This window comes from Protomyctophum bolini (genome assembly GCF_963924005.1).
Source record: "Protomyctophum bolini genome assembly, chromosome: 4".
NCBI lineage: Eukaryota > Metazoa > Chordata > Actinopteri > Myctophiformes > Myctophidae > Protomyctophum > Protomyctophum bolini.
This window is the reverse complement of record NC_137865.1, coordinates 37788278-37809235: the sequence shown is the minus strand read 5'-3', so window position 1 is coordinate 37809235 and position 20958 is coordinate 37788278. Positions and strand designations below refer to the sequence as shown.

At 46.2% G+C, this 20958-nt stretch overlaps 1 protein-coding gene across 4 annotated transcripts in view; it reads right to left on the bottom strand.

Annotated features, from left to right (window-relative positions):
- Positions 1 to 20958, bottom strand: part of znf423 (zinc finger protein 423) — a 191948-nt gene that overhangs the window by 82398 nt on the left and 88592 nt on the right. For 2 of the 4 annotated variants that reach the window (XM_080760910.1, XM_080760911.1), the window contains exons 4-10: positions 4747 to 4912; positions 4355 to 4479; positions 3182 to 3283; positions 2336 to 2417; positions 2043 to 2118; positions 933 to 1219; positions 518 to 816 (exon numbers count right to left, since the gene is read on the bottom strand). In XM_080760910.1, the coding sequence (XP_080617036.1) occupies positions 518 to 816; positions 933 to 1219; positions 2043 to 2118; positions 2336 to 2417; positions 3182 to 3283; positions 4355 to 4479; positions 4747 to 4912 (1137 nt within the window). The remainder of the gene's footprint in view (positions 1 to 517; positions 817 to 932; positions 1220 to 2042; positions 2119 to 2335; positions 2418 to 3181; positions 3284 to 4354; positions 4480 to 4746; positions 4913 to 20958) is intronic. The other 2 variants (XM_080760912.1, XM_080760913.1) reach the window with 1 other exon arrangement.

Here is a 20958-nt window from a genome sequence, read left to right as displayed (position 1 = left end):
GATCACGCCTCCAGGTCTTTAGTTTACTCAAGTTAGGGAATAAGACATGGTACTTAAGACACGCAAAATACAGCCCCAAGTCTCTACTCTTACCTGTGCCTATCCTGTACTACTTCATGGTTTCTGCTGTTTCTGCACAAACACATCCTGCATTTCCCCATGGGGATCAATAAAGTCTTATCTATCTATAGAGCGTTGCAGTCCCGCCCCCGACGACAAGTCCGGAAGAGAATTCCCCATTCATTTTTTCCCATAGACGTTTCAGAAAGTATTTATTTAAAGACCTTTTAAGCCTCGGAAAAAGCCAACTGTTGTTGTGACAAATCATGACAATAAACACAATGTTTTGGGCAGATCAATTAATTAGAAGGAAGGAAAAAAACACTGTTTTTGAATGGGGAATTCTCTTGCCCGTCGTCCTCATGAAAGGGGGCGGGACTGCGACGCTCTACTAAAGCGACTTACAAAGACATTTCATGTACAGTCTTGCCAGCAGCAGAGTGCAGCCATACTGTACCTCCAGTATGGTGGTGGCCCAGGACAATCCCCAGGTCCTCCACCACGCTGTCGATGGCTCTCCTGCGGCTCCGTCCTTCGCTGCCCAGCTGGCTGACGGGTTTGAGGGTGGAGTCGGGCGTGGAGCCTCTCTCCAGGCTGGCGCTGGAGTCCGGGGTGGCGGAGCTCATGGACGCCACGCTGCCCAGCGCGGGGTCCGGGCTGGCGGCGCTGTGGATGGACGAGTCGGGCTGCCGGTGGCTGTCCAGGTGGCAGTACACGTCCTCCACGGAGGGGAACTGTTCTGAGCACACGGGACATCTGTAGGGACGGACGGGACGGGACGCAGAGAGAGAGGAGAGAGGATGAAAATTGTACAATATGAAATTGTAAACAAAATGTTTAAGAAGTAGTGAAAACACTGTATTCTACCGTACTTGTGTTTGCGGTTGGCGTGCTGCGTCTCGATGTGCGCCAGCAGCGAGGCCTCGTCCAGGAAGACGTCGGGGCAGTGGATGCACTGCAGGTCGGCGCGGTCCGACAGCTGCGGGTGTCTGGTCAGCACGTGCTTCTCCAGCTCGTCCGTCAGGCTGAAGGTCTCCTCGCAGTAGTCACACATGTACAGGTCCTGGTCCAGCAGCTCGCCGTCTCCCCCGCCCAAAGCCTTCTTCCCTCCGTCGCGCTCCGCCCGCAGCGCCAGGTGCTCTCGGTTCTTACGGTGAGCCTGGAATCAGAGGCCCAACGGGGGGCGGGGGACACGTTAAGACACCTGGTCCACCGCTTGCTTCCCAATGGGAACCGCTTCAGTTATTTTCTGGTTCTTAGTCCATGAGCCAGAGCTCCAACATTGGAACGATAATTATCCCATTTAGGCCTGACGTCGAAATTTAAAATAAATCTTCTAAATCCTCCAGTTTTCTGTGCAAATGATGCATTATATAGGACAATATGCAAAAAAATAATAATTAAAAAGCTACTACTGTGGAAGGGTTATCATATATTAATTTACTTACATTGATCCTACAAACAATTTAATATAGGTATGGTTTTGCCCACTCAATTCATAATTAACGTTGCAATTTTGGAGCTCTGGCTCATGGACTAAACCAAAAAGAACTGAACCGGTTCCCATTGGGAACCAAGCGGTGGAAAAGGGGTCTCAGAGGACAGACTCTGGCTCTGACTCGTAGGCTACTACTGTTAATTTTGACGGAAACATTTGGGACATTTGTGGTCGTAGTGGTTGTTGTATAATTGTAATATTACACGAGAGGGTGTTCTTTACCGTCATTGATGCACTTCTGTGCTGCCTTCCGGACCTCGCCCTGCGGGCATTAATGACTTTAAAGAACACACACTCTCGCCTCTCTAAGGTGTCGTAAATGAATGCCTGATTTTACGCTTGGTTGCATGCTGAAAATAGCCGATCTACAAGCTCACAAATCAATCTTCCATACAACTTTACAAAACAGATCATTGCAAAACTATGATACTTCCCATAAAGAGAATAATATGACAGTATAATAATGCTATTAGGTATACTGTACCTGCATATGGCTCTGCAATGAGGAGGTGGAGGAGAAGCCACGTTTACACACACTGCACTTGAAGGGTTTACTGGAGCTGGACGAGAAAACATAGAGAACAATTGGAATCAAGTTTACTTCGTTTTTAGCTTGCTTATGATCCTTGAGGACTATTTCTATGTATTTGATGTATTGCCATAATGTTGTTCTTGCTTACTGTAAATCGCTCTGGATTAAACATTGGGAATTATGCCGAATTATTCAAAAGGAATGGGATCAAAGTCAGACACAGAGCAAAAGAACAAGAGAGTCACCTGTGTGTCTTGAGGTGAATCTTCAGGTGATCGGAGCGGGAGAAGGCAGCCTCACACTCCTGACAGCTATATTTCTTATCGCCTGCATCGAGACATTATGGAGATGAGAGAATGGGCACTCATAAGTTATGACGGCTCCTCTGCACGCAGTGTAAAGCCTGAGTTAGGTCTCACGCCTAAAATAGCCCAACTACAAGCTCAGTTGAGCTTGTAGATCGGCTATTTTGGGTGCGAGACACTATAAGGGATATTTCACTTTCAAAGAATGTCTTGGGTCATTTCATCGTCTATACTCAGGCTTTCGTGAACACCCAGGACGGTTTTTAAAATGACTTCATGCAGTATTTATATATTTGATATGCATTTTATCAGACACGCCCCCTTCTTCAAACTCCATTATAACCAGGCTAGATTTATTTAAAGCGCCCGTCCTTGGGTCTGGTCACTGATATTGTCCTTCAAATAAGAGAGAGGGGGGGGGCATGTTTTTGTTTTTTCAATTAATTTTTCATTTTTATACTTTTAAGATTTTATATTTTTAAGATTTCTTTTAATGGATCTTAGTTTTTTTTTTCATTTTCCCCAAACTAAAAAACAAAAACAAAAAAATTAAAAGTTTTTTTTTCCTACAAACAAAAAAAACATGCCCCCCTCACGTATAAGGAGGGCAGTATGAGTCACCAGAGCCAAAGATGAGCCTAACATGGTTAAACATGGTTTGAAGTTACAACTTAAACACTGTCCGGGGTGCTCCCAAAAGCCTGAGTAGACGATAAAATGACCCAAACATGTTTTTGAAAGTGAAATATCCCTTAGGTATAAGGTCACAAATGTGCTCCGTCATACGCGTCAGAAGTGTCGGCTTCCCCCTTCCCTTCCAAAGGGGCGGAGCTTCCCGTGGCAGCGTGTTGACCGCGACGGCATTGACGAGCGCCAAGTCCAATGTGTCTGATGATTGGACAATTCAACATTGGTGAACAACGCCAACCAATAGGAATAAGAAGCGCTGACAGTTGTCCCCACTTGTCATGCGCAAAATAGCCGTCCCTATTTTGGGTATAATGCCCATACAGGTGAAAAGTAACGTTTCGAAAAAATGGCAGACCCACATGGTCACAACGCATCGCATCACGACGTGCTGTGAGCCTGTAGATCTGCTATTTTTTAATAGCCGAAGTGTTCAAATAGGACTTAAGTGGCTAAATTCCACATGCTGCGATCACAATAGCTCGGCAGTGTTTGGCGTCAGTTTGTAGCAATTTCAGTCCAATGAAAGTACAAACTGAATTGAATTCAACTTAAATTAAAGTATATTCCAGTGGTTCTCAACCAGTGGTCCGGGGACCACCAGTGGTCCTTGAGGGGGTTCCAAGTGGTCCCCGGCTAAATGATGGAAAGTTGGTAACCAAATGGACCCTTATAGCCTAGATCTTCAACTCTTGAGAGTAAAAAATGCCTGTTAGCTTCACTATGGTACCAACATCAATACAGCATGGAATTGTGGACAAAATCTTCAACAAAAAATTAATTTCATTTTCGGCTAAATCTCATCAAAATGATGGCTCCGTGGCTCAAATGCAGAATAAATAATTGACCTTGATATGAAAAGGGTTGAAAACCACTGATCTATAGAGGGTATGCGCATGCATGAAGTGAATGGCAGATCGAGTGGCAAAGTGAGAGGCAAAGTTAATTTAATGTTGTTTAAAGTAATGTAGTCAGATAGGACTTTTCTGCATGGATGTATGGGCTGTCAAGAAAGTCGTTTTTTGCCACTCAGTAGGCGTTCCCGCATAACTTCCGGGTATGATGACGATGGTTTAATTTTACACTCTCAAGAGTTAAAGATCTATAAGGGACCATTTGGTTACCAACTCTCCATCATGTAGCTGGGTGATCACCTGGAACCCCCTCAGGGACCAGTGGTTAAAACCACTGCTCTATTCCAAAGAAAAAAACTGAAAATAAAAAATAAAAAAATCATCCTAATCATGTGGTGTTTCCAGCGCCGCGGCCCACCTGTGTGCAGCTTGACATGGCGGTCGCGGCTCCTCTTGTGTTTGAACAGCCGGCTGCAGAAGGTGCACTTGAAAGGCAGTTTGTCACTGTGGATCTGCTCGTGGCGCTTCAGGTAGCTCAGACGACTGGAGGGAGGGAGAGGGGTGAACAGAGGAGAACAACACAAGGACTTTTACTTTAGCTGTTGTTTGTAGAGTTTGTAGATTTTTTTGTAGAATCAGTCTATGGAGTTAACATTACTCTAATAGACCCCCCCCCCCCTCCCCCCCCGCAGGTGTAGTTATAATATTCAAATGTCTTCCCTGTGTATTTTTGGTGTCTTCCTGAAAAGCTGAAAGCCTTGGAGTGAGTCCATCTTTAAAGATGGCGTGCCATAGTTTTGTTTTCCTCACCTGAACGACTTGTCGCAGAACTGGCAGGGGTAGGGCAACCCCGCCCCACCCTCCTCCTCCCCGCCCGTGCCCATGCCCAGGTCACACATCTGGGAGGGCGACGCCACGTCCTTACTGGAGGGGGACGAGGGCACCCAGGACAGGCCGGCAGGGTCGTCGTCCCCGTCTGACACACACAGAAAGACAGACGGAGAAGGACGGGTGGACAGAGTGGGAGGGAGAGGGGAGAGAAAGACACAGAGAAAGGAGAATAAATATAAGCATTGCTACAATTCACACTGGAAGAGGCTGTGTGCATGTATGCGTGCGTGTGTGTGTGTGGGTGCGTGTGTCTCGGAAGGGGTGGGGGTTGGGGGTAAAAAAGGGAAGTATATATTAGAATGATGAGGAGGACTTTACATCTCTCTTGCAAGCCAAATGGAGGATCGGGGCTGTGGGAGTTCAAATGAGAGGGAGGGATATTCAAAAGGAAAGAAACACATTTATCCTAGTAACTAAAACACGCGAACACACACACACACACACACACACACAGACACAGACACACACACACACACACACACACACACACACACACACACACACACACACACACACACACACACACACACACACACACACACACACACACACACACACACACACACACACACACACACACACACACACACACACACACAATGAGGATGGCAAAGCCACAGAGACAGAGAGAGAGAGAGGGAGTGAAATAGAAAGTGGAGACTCTCTCTCTCTCTCGCCCCGGCAGCAGAAGCAACATCTAAATAGAAGGCTCCAAGAACTATGTATCCCCGACGGAGCTCAGAAATAAGGACACAGTGTATTTTCTCTCCCTTCGCCGGTCCCTCCGCGGCCATCCCTCGTTCCACCCCTCCCTCTCTTCACCTCCCCCTCGCCTCCCGGCCCGGCCAGGCCCGTCCCTCCGCCCCGCTCCCCGAGGACCCTCGCGGATCCTCATCATATTTTCATTAGGGCCTTGGCAGATTGGAACGGCAGAGAAACCGGCGGATTATAGGAGACACTGAGAAGCCATTTATCCGCCTTATACATATAGGAGATTATGCATAGCTATCTTTCTTTCTTTCTCTTTCTGTTCTCCCTCTCTCTCTCCTCTGACGGCAAGGCGACAAAAAGGCCAAGGCGCCTTTAATAGACACTTCAGGGAGGATTCAACACCATGATAGAAGGGGGGAGGGGGGTGGGGGGTGTTAATGCTTAATATTGTTTTGTTGGGCGTCGTGTGTGCAAAAGGAGGGGGCAGCAGTGGCACATTGAGCATTTTGCCGGAGAGAGGACAGGAGAGGAGACTTTTAATATTGTTTTGTTGGGCTTCGTGCGTGCAAAAGGAGGGGGCAGTGGCACATTGAGGCTTTAGCATTTTGCCTGAGAGAGGACAGGAGAGGAGACTTTTAATATTGTTTTGTTGGGCTTCGTGCGTGCAAAAGGAGGGGGCAGTGGCACATTGAGGCTTTAGCATTTTGCCTGAGAGAGGACAGGAGAGGAGACTTTGAAAATAGCCATGAAAATACTGCTGGTTCTCAAATATTCTTATATCAAGGACCAACAAAGTATTAGTCCACTCCACAGACCCATATTCAAAATGATTTAGTGCCATGGACCCCCCCCATAATGATTCAGTGCCATGGACCCCCCCATAATGATTCAGTGCCATGGACCACCCCATAATGATTCAGTGCCATGGACCCCCCCATAATTTCCAACAAATAAGAAAGGGGGAAATAGCTACAAGCTGACTGTGAGTCTGCCCCCCCCTCCCTCAAGCATCCCAGAGGAAGCCCTGCACTTGGAGAAGTCTGCCAACAAACCTGACACAGAGATAGTGTGAATATAGCAACAGAAACAAAGAGAGCTGCCAGGAGTCATATTTACCCGTAGGCCAATATTAACCATGTGAAAACACAGCCATGCACACGCACACACGCGCGCACACACACACACACACACACACACACACACACACACACACACACACACACACACACACACACACACACACACACACACAAGTCTCATCTGATAATTTTAGAAACCATCTCTAAGGCACACACTATATTACCTCAACCAACTCCAACACATACCACACACTGTGCGTGCATGTGTGCGTGCGTGCCTGTTCTACAGTGTATTACTAATACACCCAACAGAAAGAAAGGGGGTGGAAAACAGATTCTTGTGATGAATCGATCTGCGGGAAAATGTAGGCGCTGCGACGAGCAAATAGAACACTGCAGGGGGTTGTGGGTAAAACAGAAACGAAAAATATATATATATGAATTATCAATTTAACTGGGAGCGGGGGGGAGGGAGACACGGCTTAAGAAAATATATGAAATAGAGATATCAACATGAAACCTTGCAGCAAGGAGAGAGAGAGAGAGAGAGAGAGCATGACACAGAGTGGTGAATAAAGAACGAGTGAGAGACAGAAGGAGGGAGAGAGTGTGAAGGAGCAGTGAAGGGAGCGAGGGTGTTGGAGGCGGTTGGTTGGCAGGAGAAAAACAAACAGCGTGACATCATCAATAGGCCCCGTGCACTCACGTACGGCCATTACTGAATGAATACAGAGGCTGAACTGAGGAGAGAACGGAGAGCTATGCGACCCATTTGTGAGAAATCTTTTTAATTTGTTCAACGATGCTATTCCAGAGCACAATGTGAGGTGAGACAATGCTAAAATGCTTCAGGCGGGTGCAGTGTTTGTTTGGAAAGCAATTTAGTTTTTTTTGTTTTCAGTTTTGTTTTAGTTTTTGTCATATTTTAGTCATCCGAACCGATTTAAGGTTAGTCTATAGTCGACTATATATATACACTAAGATTTTAATCAACGAATAATCTACAGTATATTTTGTTGACAAACATGTATTTTTGGTGGGCCTTGATGACGTCGTAATGACTTGATTTAACAATTTTGTGCTGAGAATAGTAACACTGCTCCAAACTGGAAACAAAATTATGGCTGCGCAGATTAGCGCATGCCACGCACGCATGCACGCACGCACGCACGCACGCACGCATGCACGCACGCACAAACACACAATGAGCGAATCAGAATCAAGGCCAACAAAACGGCGAGCATGCTCAAAGCAGACACCCAACAGGTTAGTACAAGAATAAAGAGAGAGAGAGAGAGAGAGAGAGAGAGAGAGAGAGAGAGAAGATTAAAACAATTATAATAAAACCATGAAGCCAAACAACCCAAAAAAAGGAGCCAAGAAGAGGAGGCAGGGGAAGAGGAGAAGAAAAACCGTGTGAAGAAAACAAAGAAAAGAAAGTGTTTCCTGTCCTCCCTCCTATTGTGGGGCACACGCACAGCCCCCATTGTGGGACTGTAACCTGGTATAAGTCTATTAAACGCCAATGCCTCTGTGTGAGTGCATGGGGGCATAGTGGTGGTCCAACAGAGACAGGCTGAGAGAGAGAGAGAGAGAGAGAGGGGGGGGGGGGGAATCACTTCAGAGGGTGGTTGTGGGCATGTGGGGGTTGGGGAGGGGGGGCACAGAACGAGAAGGAGAAAGGAGGGAGAGATTAGCGTCATTAAAGAGCCCTAATCCTCTGACTAGCGTGGCTAGCGCTAAAATGGAAGGATCACACGGCTTTTTAACGGCGCCTTTGTCAAGCCCGCCGCCAGGGAACCTGGCAAGACAACGCCAAGAGCCTCAGACTGGGAGAGAGAGGAGGGTGAAGGGAAATACATTTCAATGAAAAGTTAAATTAGAGAAGAAACCTCGGGAGGGGAGCGGAGGGGAGGGGAAGGAAGAGGAGAGGAGAGGAGAGGAGAGGAGAGGAGAGGAGAGGAGAGGAGAGGAGAGGAGAGGAGAGGAGAGGAGAGCCCTGTTTGTCTCTGTTCCCTAGATGCATCAGTCTCTTTCTTCCTCTGTCTTCATCATGCAGGGTCCTTGGCCACGCTGAGCCTCATGCCTCTCTCTCTCTCTCTCTCTCTCTCTCTCTCTCTCTCTCTCTCTCTCTCTCTCTCTCTCTCCTGCCCTCCTCTCTGCATCTCTCCCTACTTTAATGTGGCTGCTCATTACGGCGTGGATGGTCCGTCCGTCTCTGCCGCCCACCCGTCTCTCCCCACGGTGACAGGATAGGTGGGACATGTCGCCCCCCCCCCATGTAAAATTGGCTATTTAAAACTCATTTGATGCCACCATTGACTCTGGGGCAGTATAGCGAGAGTTCAGCGACTGCCACCATAGACTCTCGTTCTATTTCGCTTGTAGAAGAAGACCATTTCCACCTCCTAAGTCAAACACCAATTTAAGAGTCTTCAGAAGCATTAATATTTTAACCGTGAGATAACCGGGCGTTACTATTGAGCCGCTAAACATAGTGGCTTTGTTTATCCAACTCGATCGGAGGCGTAATAAAACATGAAGGCCTGTAAATGCCCCCAGCATTGTGTTCGGGCCTGAGTCAGACCTGATGTCAGGCCTGTGTTCAGACTGCAAGCAAAACCAATACAGCCCAGATCTGCCCAGTGAACGGGAGCCTTGATATGCGGTAAGCCAATATTGTATGATTATGAATTAATAGAGCGTTAAAAAAAACACAGAAAATACATTATTGGCGCTCCGGGAGTTCATGAAAAACACGATTATTAAGTCCTTGGCGTTGATGCGCACACGCATCCCCCTGGGTGACGGTAGACTGTTGGGCGAGCGCTGGCGCTTTGGCATGGGGGGGTCAGATCAACATATGGAATGAATTATTTTGGGGCGAGGTGGAGATCGCTACAGAACCTGTATATGCAGTCATTGTGAGGCATAACGCACAGGAAGGAGCAGAGCAGATGGACACCTCTGGAGGAGAGCAGGGGATCCTCACTAATGGTATAACCGACATGAGAACGGAACACATCGGCCGCCTGAAGTCTGACTGAACAGGACAGGAAGAATGAGTGTGTGTGTGTGTGTGTGTGTGTGTGTGTGTGTGTGTGTGTGTGCGTGTGTGCACGTGCACAGCACATTTCTTTAATAGGCCAGACAGCATGTGGAGGACACGGCCTCGCTGGGACACGGTGATGAAGACACACACGCTGATCACTGTGTCCCCTGAGCCTCGTCCTCTACCTCTCTCTCTCTCCCCCTCTCCATCCCTTCTCTCTCCCCCCCCCTCTCTCTCTCTCTTCCCCTCTATCTCTCTCTCTCCCTCTCCCTCCCCTCTCTCTCTATCTCTCGTGGAAAAGGTCCGCCTCCCCATCCGTCTCAACGCAAATAGATTTACTAAAATGCATTGTCGGAGATTATATTCTCATCTGGTTTGTCTGTCTGTTTGTTAGCAAATTGGAGGAAAATGGCTGACGTCACTCACAACTCCCCCAGATTGCCTATTATATCAAGGTCAAACTGGGAAAAATAGTAGCGATTGGGATTGACCCCATGGCTGCCCAAAGCTTATAGGGCGCATACCACATGGGTGCAAACTGTCTGTGTGTCTACCTGCTTTGATTCCCCAATGGACTCTCAATATCGAAATAAAGCTGAAGAAGTATAATTTACTTACTCAAAACCGCGTAGCAATGCCACACGCTGTGAGTGTGTGAGGCATTGTGGTGTAGACTCCTATACCGACCCCTGGGGCTCTATATAGGGTTTTAAGTGGTTTAGGAAATGCCAGCATTGTTCTTGTTCTAATTTAGTCCTCGCAGGTTAATTATTTATATAGATTGTGACGTCCATTTGGCCAACAGAGACAGAGACCATCACCACAGCGGGCAGCGTGCCACAAGCAGCCGCAGATCGGCACTTGAGGGGACGCGGCATCCCTGTTTGCCGTCTCTACACTGTCACAGAATGCTTTTTGATCTGTGTGGCTTCATTGGCAGACTGCACAATATATCCGTATAAAGTCCAGATTGAGCAGGACGGGGAGGGCCCCAGTGGTCCACCACCAGCATCTAAATACGGCTATTGTCCTTCCTTCAGTTGACCCCTCCGCATGTCAGCTGTGGGCCGTGAATAAATCTTGTTTTGACCAAAAAAACGCAATCTGGGAAAAGATACATGCCTTTTAGTGAATCTGTTTACATCGAGGCGGATGGAGGCATCCTTTTAATTTCCGTCTTTATCATCCCACGTTGGGCGAAAGAGCGCGATCTAACTTAATCAATCAAATGTGTGAAATGGCGATATATCTCGTCCTATGGCATGAGTAAAGGTGTTAATACAATACAAACGTTTACTCTGAGCTCTACAGTAGCTTATAATTATAACAACAACATAGTGGTGGTTAGTGTTTTCTGTGTGACATTGCCCTTGACCTTATCCAGTATATTTAGCTTGGTGCAGCTACAGCTGCTTATCCAAAAGACCACCGTCTCCTCTCTCTCTCGCCCTCTCTCAGCCCTCCCCCAGCCAGCCCCCTTCTCTCTCTCTCTCTGTGTCCATCTAAGTCTCTCCACCTTGCTGCCTGGCGATCGGCCCAGTCCATACCTTTCCCAGTGAGACCCCTGCCGACCTCCCATCTCTCCATCCCACTCTTCCTTCATCCCTCCTTCCATTGCACCCCAGGCCACATCCCATGGCCCCAGGCAGCCTCGCACACCCTCGCCCCCTACATGCACGCACACGTGCATGCACAGTTGCACACACACACACACACACACACACACACACATACGAACACACTCTGGCACAATCGTGTGTGCACACTCTCATTTTTTGTGTCTCTCGCTCACACACAGAGACACACACACACACACACACACACAAAAGTGGAGCCCCAGACTCACCGCAGGGGGCAGAAAAACAACTTCCACCCTGGGTAGCCATGGACACACATGCACGCACGCACCAGTGGTGGAAAAACGTACTGAATACTGCGATGTTAATACTCCGTTACAAGTAAAAGTCCGGAATTCAAAATGTACTTGAGTAAAAGTACAAAAGTACCGGCATCAAAATGTACTTATAAAGTACCAAGAGTAAAAATAGCAGATCAACATCAAGACAAGCTCCCGCATTGTGAGAAGATTCTGACAATTTCTGTTTCTTTTGATTGTATTGTTGTATTGTGCTTTCTGCTTTGGCAATGTAAACGTATGTTTTCTCATGCCAATAAAGGCCTTTGAATTGAATTGAATTGAATTGTGAGCTTGAAGACTGGCTATTTTCAAATGGCCGATCAAATTTATTTTTTGGGGACACAGGCTTAAAACTTTGGAAACCACTGCTCTTCTACTATAGGTTGGGGGACCCCGGGGTCCCACCAAGGATCTATACTCTATACTGGGCACTTCCTTTTTTTCCCCCTACACAAAATTTCTATGGCAAAAATAGCTGATCCAAAAGCTCACGTGTCCTACTGTAGAGCTTGTAGATCAGCTATTTTCACAAATATACTAATCGATTATTTAATTGATGAATTCGATTAATTGTTGCAGCCCTATAGTAAGGAGAGACGGAGAAGTGACGTATGAAACAATAATGAGGTCAACGTATAGGAAAAGCCCAGACATCGACTCCTTGGCAGGTCTCTCCTCTATGTGGTTTGTACAGTATAGAATTATAGGACGTTGTGATGACAAAGGTCAAAATACACTAAAACAGACATTTTGCTCACACACACACACACACACACACACACACACACACACACACACACACACACACACACACACACACACACACACACACACACACACACACACACACACACACACACACACACACACACACACACACACACACACACACACACACACACACACACACACACACACACACACACTCTGCTGCTGGGAAATGGAGGCCGTGATTGGGGAGTTCTTGACCCAAAATATGGAGCTACAGTACATTAGCTGGGTGCAACAGCATGCGTGTGCGCGCGCACACATACTGTACACACACACACACACACACACACACACACACACATTCTCTGTGACCCCAGCCCGTGCCTAGAGGACCCACAGTCCTCTGCTGCCGTCCTTTTAGGTCACATGGGATACCGTCTGTTGAGGACACACACACACACACACACACACACACACACACACACACACTGCGGTGAGGACAGAGAAAAAGGAGGACGCTGCAGTCTGTCCTGGGCTTGAGCCCTAGAGGACAGGATGGACACACACACACACACACACACACACACACACACACACACACACACACACACTCTGCAGGCTGTGGGGACCCTCACCTTCTGCCCTGGGAATGGGTCCGGCTGCTTTGGACTCTTTTGGGCGCCAACTGCTCCATATGGGCAGCGTGTGTGTGTGTGTGTGTGTGTGTGTGTGTGTGTGTGTGTGTGTGTGTGTGTGTGTGTGTGTGTGTGTGTGTGTGTAAAGGGCAGAAGGTTACAGGCAGGGGGCTAAGGGGTGGGTGGGGGTGAGGGGACTGGCAGATGACTATTTGCCCCTCGCTCGCTCAACATACTGAATGCATTCCTCAATTTCCCCCCAGGGATCAATAATTGTTTATTTTATTTCATACACAAACAGCATGTGTGCAATGTAATGAAGTACAGTACGCTACGACTCCGCCAACAACATACTGTATACTGTACGAGCACGAGCACATGCACAGCATACTGTATGGCCAACGAACAGTGGTGGGTAAAGTACTCCATTTCTTTAACCCATTTAGGCCTGACGTCGAAATAAATACAAAGTCTTCTGAAAGAATATATAGATATAGATTTGACACATTTTCATGATTTTTTCACTCGGTGGCAAAAAACACTAAAAGGGGTTCCCGACAAAAATGGGTTAACCCATTTAGACCTGAGAACTGATTCTACAAATGCCTTCTAAATCATGACAGCTTTCTGTGATTCTCAAACTATTTCATGTCAAGGACCCCAAACAAACCCCTGAGACAAACGTTTCAGGGACCTCCCCCCAGACGCAACGATTTGAGTCAAAAATCTTTTGCTCTGAAAGAATATATATTCAAAGATTTGCACCACATTTTCACGATTTCTCAAAAATAGCAGATCTACAAGCTCGTAGCGCAGTGCCACGCTATGAGCTTGTAGTCATAATGAATTATTTACTTCCCTTCCCGCCGCTAGATGGCGCTAAATGGCTCAGACTGCCACGGTTTTCAGCCCACACAGCTCTTTTAGTCTTCACTATAGTCCAGGAGCCGAAGGCAGATTTTTGGCTGAACGTGATTTCGTCAGATAACGTTTATTCTTGTAGCTTGGGGTCACCTCTTAAGAATTCAAGAGGGTGCCCAATGATATCCCTTGGGCATTTTTTATTATTAACCCCTTAATGACCGAAACAAATAAATCCCAGAAAATAAAGCTTAATGTACTATTTAATAAAAAAATACTACTAAATGCATCAAATTGGCTTTCTTTCATGATTAATACATTATGAATTAATGCATATTAATTATTAACCCATTTGTGCCTGAAAACCCCCAAGTTCCGTGTGACCCCTCTATCACACGGAACTATGTTTTTTGTGTCCATATATCACTACGCCCAAAAAATAGTTCCATGTGATAGAGGGGTCAAAGTTGAACAAAAGTTGTGCTAATATTTTAGAAATAGGTCAATAATAGAAATTAAGTTAGTTTTGTGAATTAATTTACTTTTACTGCATGGCCCCATGTGCCCCTCACAAAATAACCTGAACTACTTAATATTGACCAAAACCAGAGCAGAACTCCCACCATGGGACTCTGGCAATCAATGAATACAGTTGCAACCACTATATTAAATGGCAAGTATTTCATACAGCTTACTGTAAGTTAAAAAAATCTATCCCTTTAAGAGTGACTGACGCTGAATAGGTTTAAGTATTGTAATTATGTATCCATTTTTTAACCCATTACAGCGAGAGTGAGTCATTATTGCAACAGGTCGTTTCAGGAAAGCAATCAGTTGAAGTAGGCATCCAGCTGTGCTTCGAACGAGCATGATGGAACACCTATTGATTGAATGCTTCTGAAAAGTCTTCTGATTGTGATTCTGCTTGGTCAATGGTCAAGTATGATATTTCAGTATATTGACAGCTGAGCTTAATAACAGCCCTGGTGTCAAGTTTGTCAACCACCTGCTGCTTGGTTTTGTGCTGTATCCAATGCAGCCCTGTCAAGGTTAATTTCTCAACAATGTCCCTCTAATGTCTCTAAACGACCCAGTGTGGGGTTGGAGTTGAGGTGGAGGGAGAGAGAGAAGAATAATCATTTTCATAAAACTGCAATACTCAATGACCTTCATTTTCACGCATGTCAGACCAATGACTGGTCTCTTACACCCATCCACTATTTTCTTCCTCTTTTAATTTTCTTCTCTTATCCTCTTTTCAATACATTATAGCAAACCTTTGTGTCAATTCTCTTATACAAAAATGCTGTAAGAGCTTCTGTATTTCTTTACGGTTTTCTTCCACATTATCGTTGCATGCCTACAATAGGGCACCATGTCTGGAGCGTGTCGCAGATGCATTCTGGGGGTTTTGCTACAGGTTGCATGCACCAACTCCAGTGAAAACATGGATGGGAAAGCAGCCTAATTACCACTTAATGAAGACAAGCCAGTGGGTCAAGCTGGCACGTAACCTCTACTGTTTAGTACTTAAGAGGCTGTCAAAGAAATGTGAAGGAAAAAACCCCAAACGGGGAGGGCACTGTTTTCCTGTTTCTCCTGACCACATCACACAAGATGAAAACGCCGCGCTCTTCCGCACGCCACCGCAGGGGAGAGTAGAGTTTAACCGCTATAGATTAATTACATGATGTGAAGCATACCACACCACGCCGTGTCACACTCACTCACGCACTCACTCACTCACGCACCACGCACGCACGCAGGCACGCACGCACGCAGGCACGCAGGCACGCACGCATAAAACGATTGATGTGCGTAAACACTCACTCACTCTCTCACTCACACACACACACACACACACACACACACACACACACAGACACACACACAGTCATATAAACACACAAGCAAACATACACCATGTGGCGGAGGAGGGCTAGCATCTGCTTCAACTTTTCAGACACATTTCTTCCCTCTCACACACACACACACACACACACACACACACACTCCTCCTTCTGACTGTAACCTTCTCTCTCCACCTCCACCTACAATGCGTATACAACTGCTTTATTGATGCCTTGTTCTCAGCCTGAAGGAGAGCAAGATAATGCTCTGAAGTTAACGAATGCCTTCGTGAGGCATATTTTATACTCGGTGGACCCAAACATTGGCATGGCACATTGTACATTTCTGAAAAGTACGGATTCATTCATCATACTGTTTCTGGGCTAAAGTTTCACGGTAACATTTCCAAATATTTGCATTATAATGGGGTTTTTTTATCACTGGTTGCACTGTTGGTATTTTGAATATGGCTGGCCAAGCACAATAATCCTATTATTTTCATGAAATATAGGCTATATAAAATGATACCATGTATTTATGTTTAGAATGTGGAACAATGAGATATAGACACGTATGTTTCGGTGCCCATAGTTGTGCATATATAGTGCATACTAGTGAAATATATGAATTTCCATGTGAAACATATTAATGTGAAAAACCTTGAGTGTCCAGAAACGTTGATCGACAACAGATACATCTGCAGATTGCAGAAACATGCAGTGCCATGATGGGGGTTGACAGGCGGGTAGCACTGTGTGTGTGTCTGTCTGTCTGTCTGTCTGTCTGTCTGTCTGTCTGTCTGCCTGCCCCTCCACAAATGAGAACTGTGCCACGTAGAGTAGTACTAGCAGACAAACACATCACTTTGCCAAGGCGCACACACACACACACACACACACACGCTCAAGGGGGCTACACCAATTCTGTGCTTTGACTGTATAAATAAGTGGTCTGTGTAAGTGTGTATGTGCATGCGTGTGTGCGTGCGTATACGTGCGTGCACGTATGAGAGGGAGACTGAGGTGAGTGGGTTTTCTAGAATGGTGAGTGGTCTGTCAGTTCACCAAACCTAATTCTTATAAATAGACATTATGGCCGTGGGCAAGCACACATCGGGAGAGACAATAGGTGACGGTGGGTGTGCATGTGCATGTGCATGTGCGCGTGCATGTGTGTGTGTGTGTGTGTGTGTGTGTGTGTGCGCGTGCATGTGTTTGTGTGTGTGTGGGTGTGGACGCGTGCAGTGTGTGCTATATTAGCTCATGAAAGCCACAGAAATTAAGTTGAAAACTATCAGTCTAATGTCCTGCACGACGATAGCATTGTGTGTTTAGCATTTAGATAATGTATGACAACACGCACGCAGGCTCCATCATGCATTCATGTGTCATGTGATTGATACACGGACATGCGCGCACACACGCACGCACACACACGCACGCACAAACAAACAAACAAACACCCCCTCCCCCATTCACCTAGGTGTACATGGGACCTGTAAATAAGTGATGTAAGCAGCTGGAGCTTGCTGCTCAAAACAAATTCACACGCACGCACGCACGCATGAACGTACACACACACACACACACACACACACACACACACACACACACACAATACACACACACACAAAATACACAAAATGCACAATATTTCATGTTCACGTTTTGCAGAAAAACACGAGTGTGCGGGTGTGTGCATGTGCGTGTGCGTGCGTGTGTGTGTGTGTGTGTGAAACAAAATGAAAGCTCCACCGAACTAAGCCTCTCTCCATCTAGATTGCAGGAAATTGATGCAGGAACACCAGCTGCCAAGAAATGGAAGAGGAGGGGAGAGACAGAGAGAGAGAGAGAGAGAGAGGGGGGGGTGGGGGGGGGAGGAAGAGAGGGAGAGAGATAGGGAGACAGGGAGAGAGAGAGGGTGACTGAGATAGAGAGAGTGCTGTAGTCCCAGGGGAACACAGTAGAGGGGGTCCTGTACCCAGGGGAAGCCAGGAACAGGCTGCGAGAGGCGGGTACCTCCTGCCCCCCCCCCCCCTTCCCCCTACCACTGCAGTCTGGAGGACTGGATCATGGACGGCCCCCCTACTCAGAACTCGTAAACCCCCCACGAGAGGAACACACACACACACACACACACACACACACACACACACACACACACACACACACACACACACACACACACACACTCCATCTCACACGAGCGCACACACGCAGAGTGCACACGCAGACACACACACACGCACTCCATCTCACACGAGCACACACACGCAGACACACGCAGACACACACACCACACACACACACACACACACACACACACACACACACACACACAGTGACGCAGAGTCCCGGGGGAGGGGCAGAGCAGAGCGGAACACCTGGACCTGCCATTAGTGCCACACTGTGGGACTAGAGGCACAGACGGCAGGAGAGATGGAGAGAGGGAGAGAATGCACGCACACACACGCACACACACACACACACACACACACGCACACACACACACGTGCAGTGCTGTACACATGCACGTCATGCTGGCGCACACACACACACCAGTGTTGATTTTGACAGCACTTTATTTTTTCGTTTTGGTCGTATAGTCTTTTGAATAACATTTAATTTAGTTTTAGTCATATTTTAGACATCTGCAATGTTTTAGTGTTAGTCTTTTAGTCGCCTAAATATCATACGATTGTAGTGGACTAAATCTACAGTTGATTCAGTCGGCTAAATAGTATTTTGGCGGGCCCTCATTTTACACTTGGTTGCATGCTGAAAATAGCCCGATCAACAAGCTCGTAAGCTTGTAGATCTGCTATTTTCAGAGTTCATCCAAGCATACAATGACTTACTTACTTTTAGTACTGGATCTCTTTTCCCTCCCTGACATTTCAGTCTAGTTTTTATTTGTTGACGACATTGTCAGATTATTTAGTCTTAGTTTTAGTCATCACGTCTTCGTTTTTCTCAGTGAAAAAAGGTAGTGGGCGGTTGTAGTTGACGAAATTAACACTGGTGTGAGCTCTCTCTCTCTCTCTCTCTGGTGCTAATCGGCTAGAATACATAGAATACATAAAAGTTGCTTCACGTATCGAGGGAAGTCAATTATTCTATCATGTGTGTGTGTTTGTGTGTGTGTGTGTGTGTTTGTGTGTGTGTGTGTGTGTGTGTGTGTGTGTGTGTGTGTGTGTGTGTGTGTGTGTGTTGTGCCATGCACATCCATGTATGTGCACGAATACACGCAAACGCTTAAATAGATCGATTGATGGTGAGGATTCTTCCACAAAACGCACATATAAGAACACATGCCAACCGCAAACATACAAACATGCACAGTGTTATGGAACCACTTGGACCACGTGTGTGTGTGTGTGTGTGTGTGTGTGTGTGTGTGTGTGTGTGTGTGTGTGTTGTGCCATGCACATCCATGTATGTGCACGAATACACGCAAACGCTTAAATAGATCGATTGATGGTGAGGATTCTTCCACAAAACGCACATATAAGAACACATGCCAACCGCAAACATACAATGCATGCACAGTGTTATGGAACCACGTGTGTGTGTGTGTGTGTGTGTGTGTGTGTGTGTGTGTGTGTGTGTGTGTGTGTGTGTGTGTGTGTGTGTGTGTGTGTGTTTGTATACACTGTATGCACACTGTATAATAATTACCCCTGTATTAAACTGACTTCTCCCATGTGACACACAGTGCTACCAGCTGAGGTCAAGGACGGAGAGAGAGAGAGAGAGAGGGTGGGGGGGGGGGGGGGGTAAGGGCATACCGTGATGGAACAGCAGGAGTGATGGAGAGGTACAGAACATGAACCCAATGCACACACACACCTAAACAATTAATGCTCAAACATACGCACAAACTTCAATAATCATCACACAGTGTGCGTGCGTGCGTCTGGTATTCAATACAAAAGTATACAGGTATCAAAATGTCGCCTATACTCACAAGTTTTCAAATCTATAATAACTTTTGAAAATAGCTGATCTACGAGATCTAGATCTGCTATTTTCAAATGGACCAAATGTATAGGGCTTTAGTGGTTAATGTATTGTAAAATGTGGCAAATGTCTTGTAAAAAATAAACACATTATACAAAGTAACTAAAGTTTTCAAATAATTGTAGTGGATATTTCTCTCTGAAATGTAGTGGAGTAGAAGTTAAAGTATTGGAAAGACTCCAGTAAAGTAAAAGTATACCATGTACTTAAAGGGAAGTACTTGAGTAAACGTATAGTTACTTTCTACCACTGCTGCTGATCATCATTGGCTGTCGTCCAAAATTATGCTCATAGGGAAATATTTCAGTTGATTGTCATTTCACCTTCGGGGGAAAGGGGGGGGGGGGATGATGCAATCACGTTGCAAAGCTGATATTGGTAAAAACCATCAACAAATTCTGCATGTTTTTCTCTCTCCAAGTTATCATCTTGGAGTCTGTTTAGGGATTTAACCCCATGAGCCCCAGTGTTCCTTCACATCACGGCCATGTTATAATAATATATAGAAGAGCATTCCGTGAAGATCTACGAGCTCACAATGCGTCACATCGCAACACATTGTGAGCTTGTAGATCTGCTCTTTTCAAAAGACCTGTATCTATCTAGCTATCTATCTATCTATCTATCTATCTATAAAAGCACCGAAAAACATCTGTTTGTCCTTCTGTCTGTAGCCTACACTTCCTTAACCTAACTCCGCCAGAGGGGGCAGTAGAGAGTATAGGACCGTCTACAAAGTACAAAGTGACACAACGGGCTAATTAGTGTCAATTTGGGGGTCCTTGACATGAAAAGGTTTGGGAACCACTGCTGTATAAGTATTAAGTACATTTTGATGCCTATACGTGTGTACTTTTACTCATGTACATTTAGAATTCCTGACTTTTACTTTAATTCCTGACCCGAGTGCATACTTTCATGCACTTTCACTAAAGTAAAAATATGTGAGTACTTTTCTTCCACCACAGAAGCCACACACACACACACACAAACACACACCCCCACACCATGACGTGTAGAAAGCATTCACGCGTGCTCCCTCCATCTCCCTGATCTAGCCAACAAGTCTTTATTTATTGCAAACAATTGCATGTATGTAAACGCACACACGCACACACACGTGCACACACGCACACACACACACACACACACACACACACACACACACACACACACACACACACACACACACACACACACACACACACACACACACACACACACACACACACACACTGCGTGTCTCCGTAACTACAAGGTCAGACGGGGAGGTATAATCCCTTAGTATCAACTT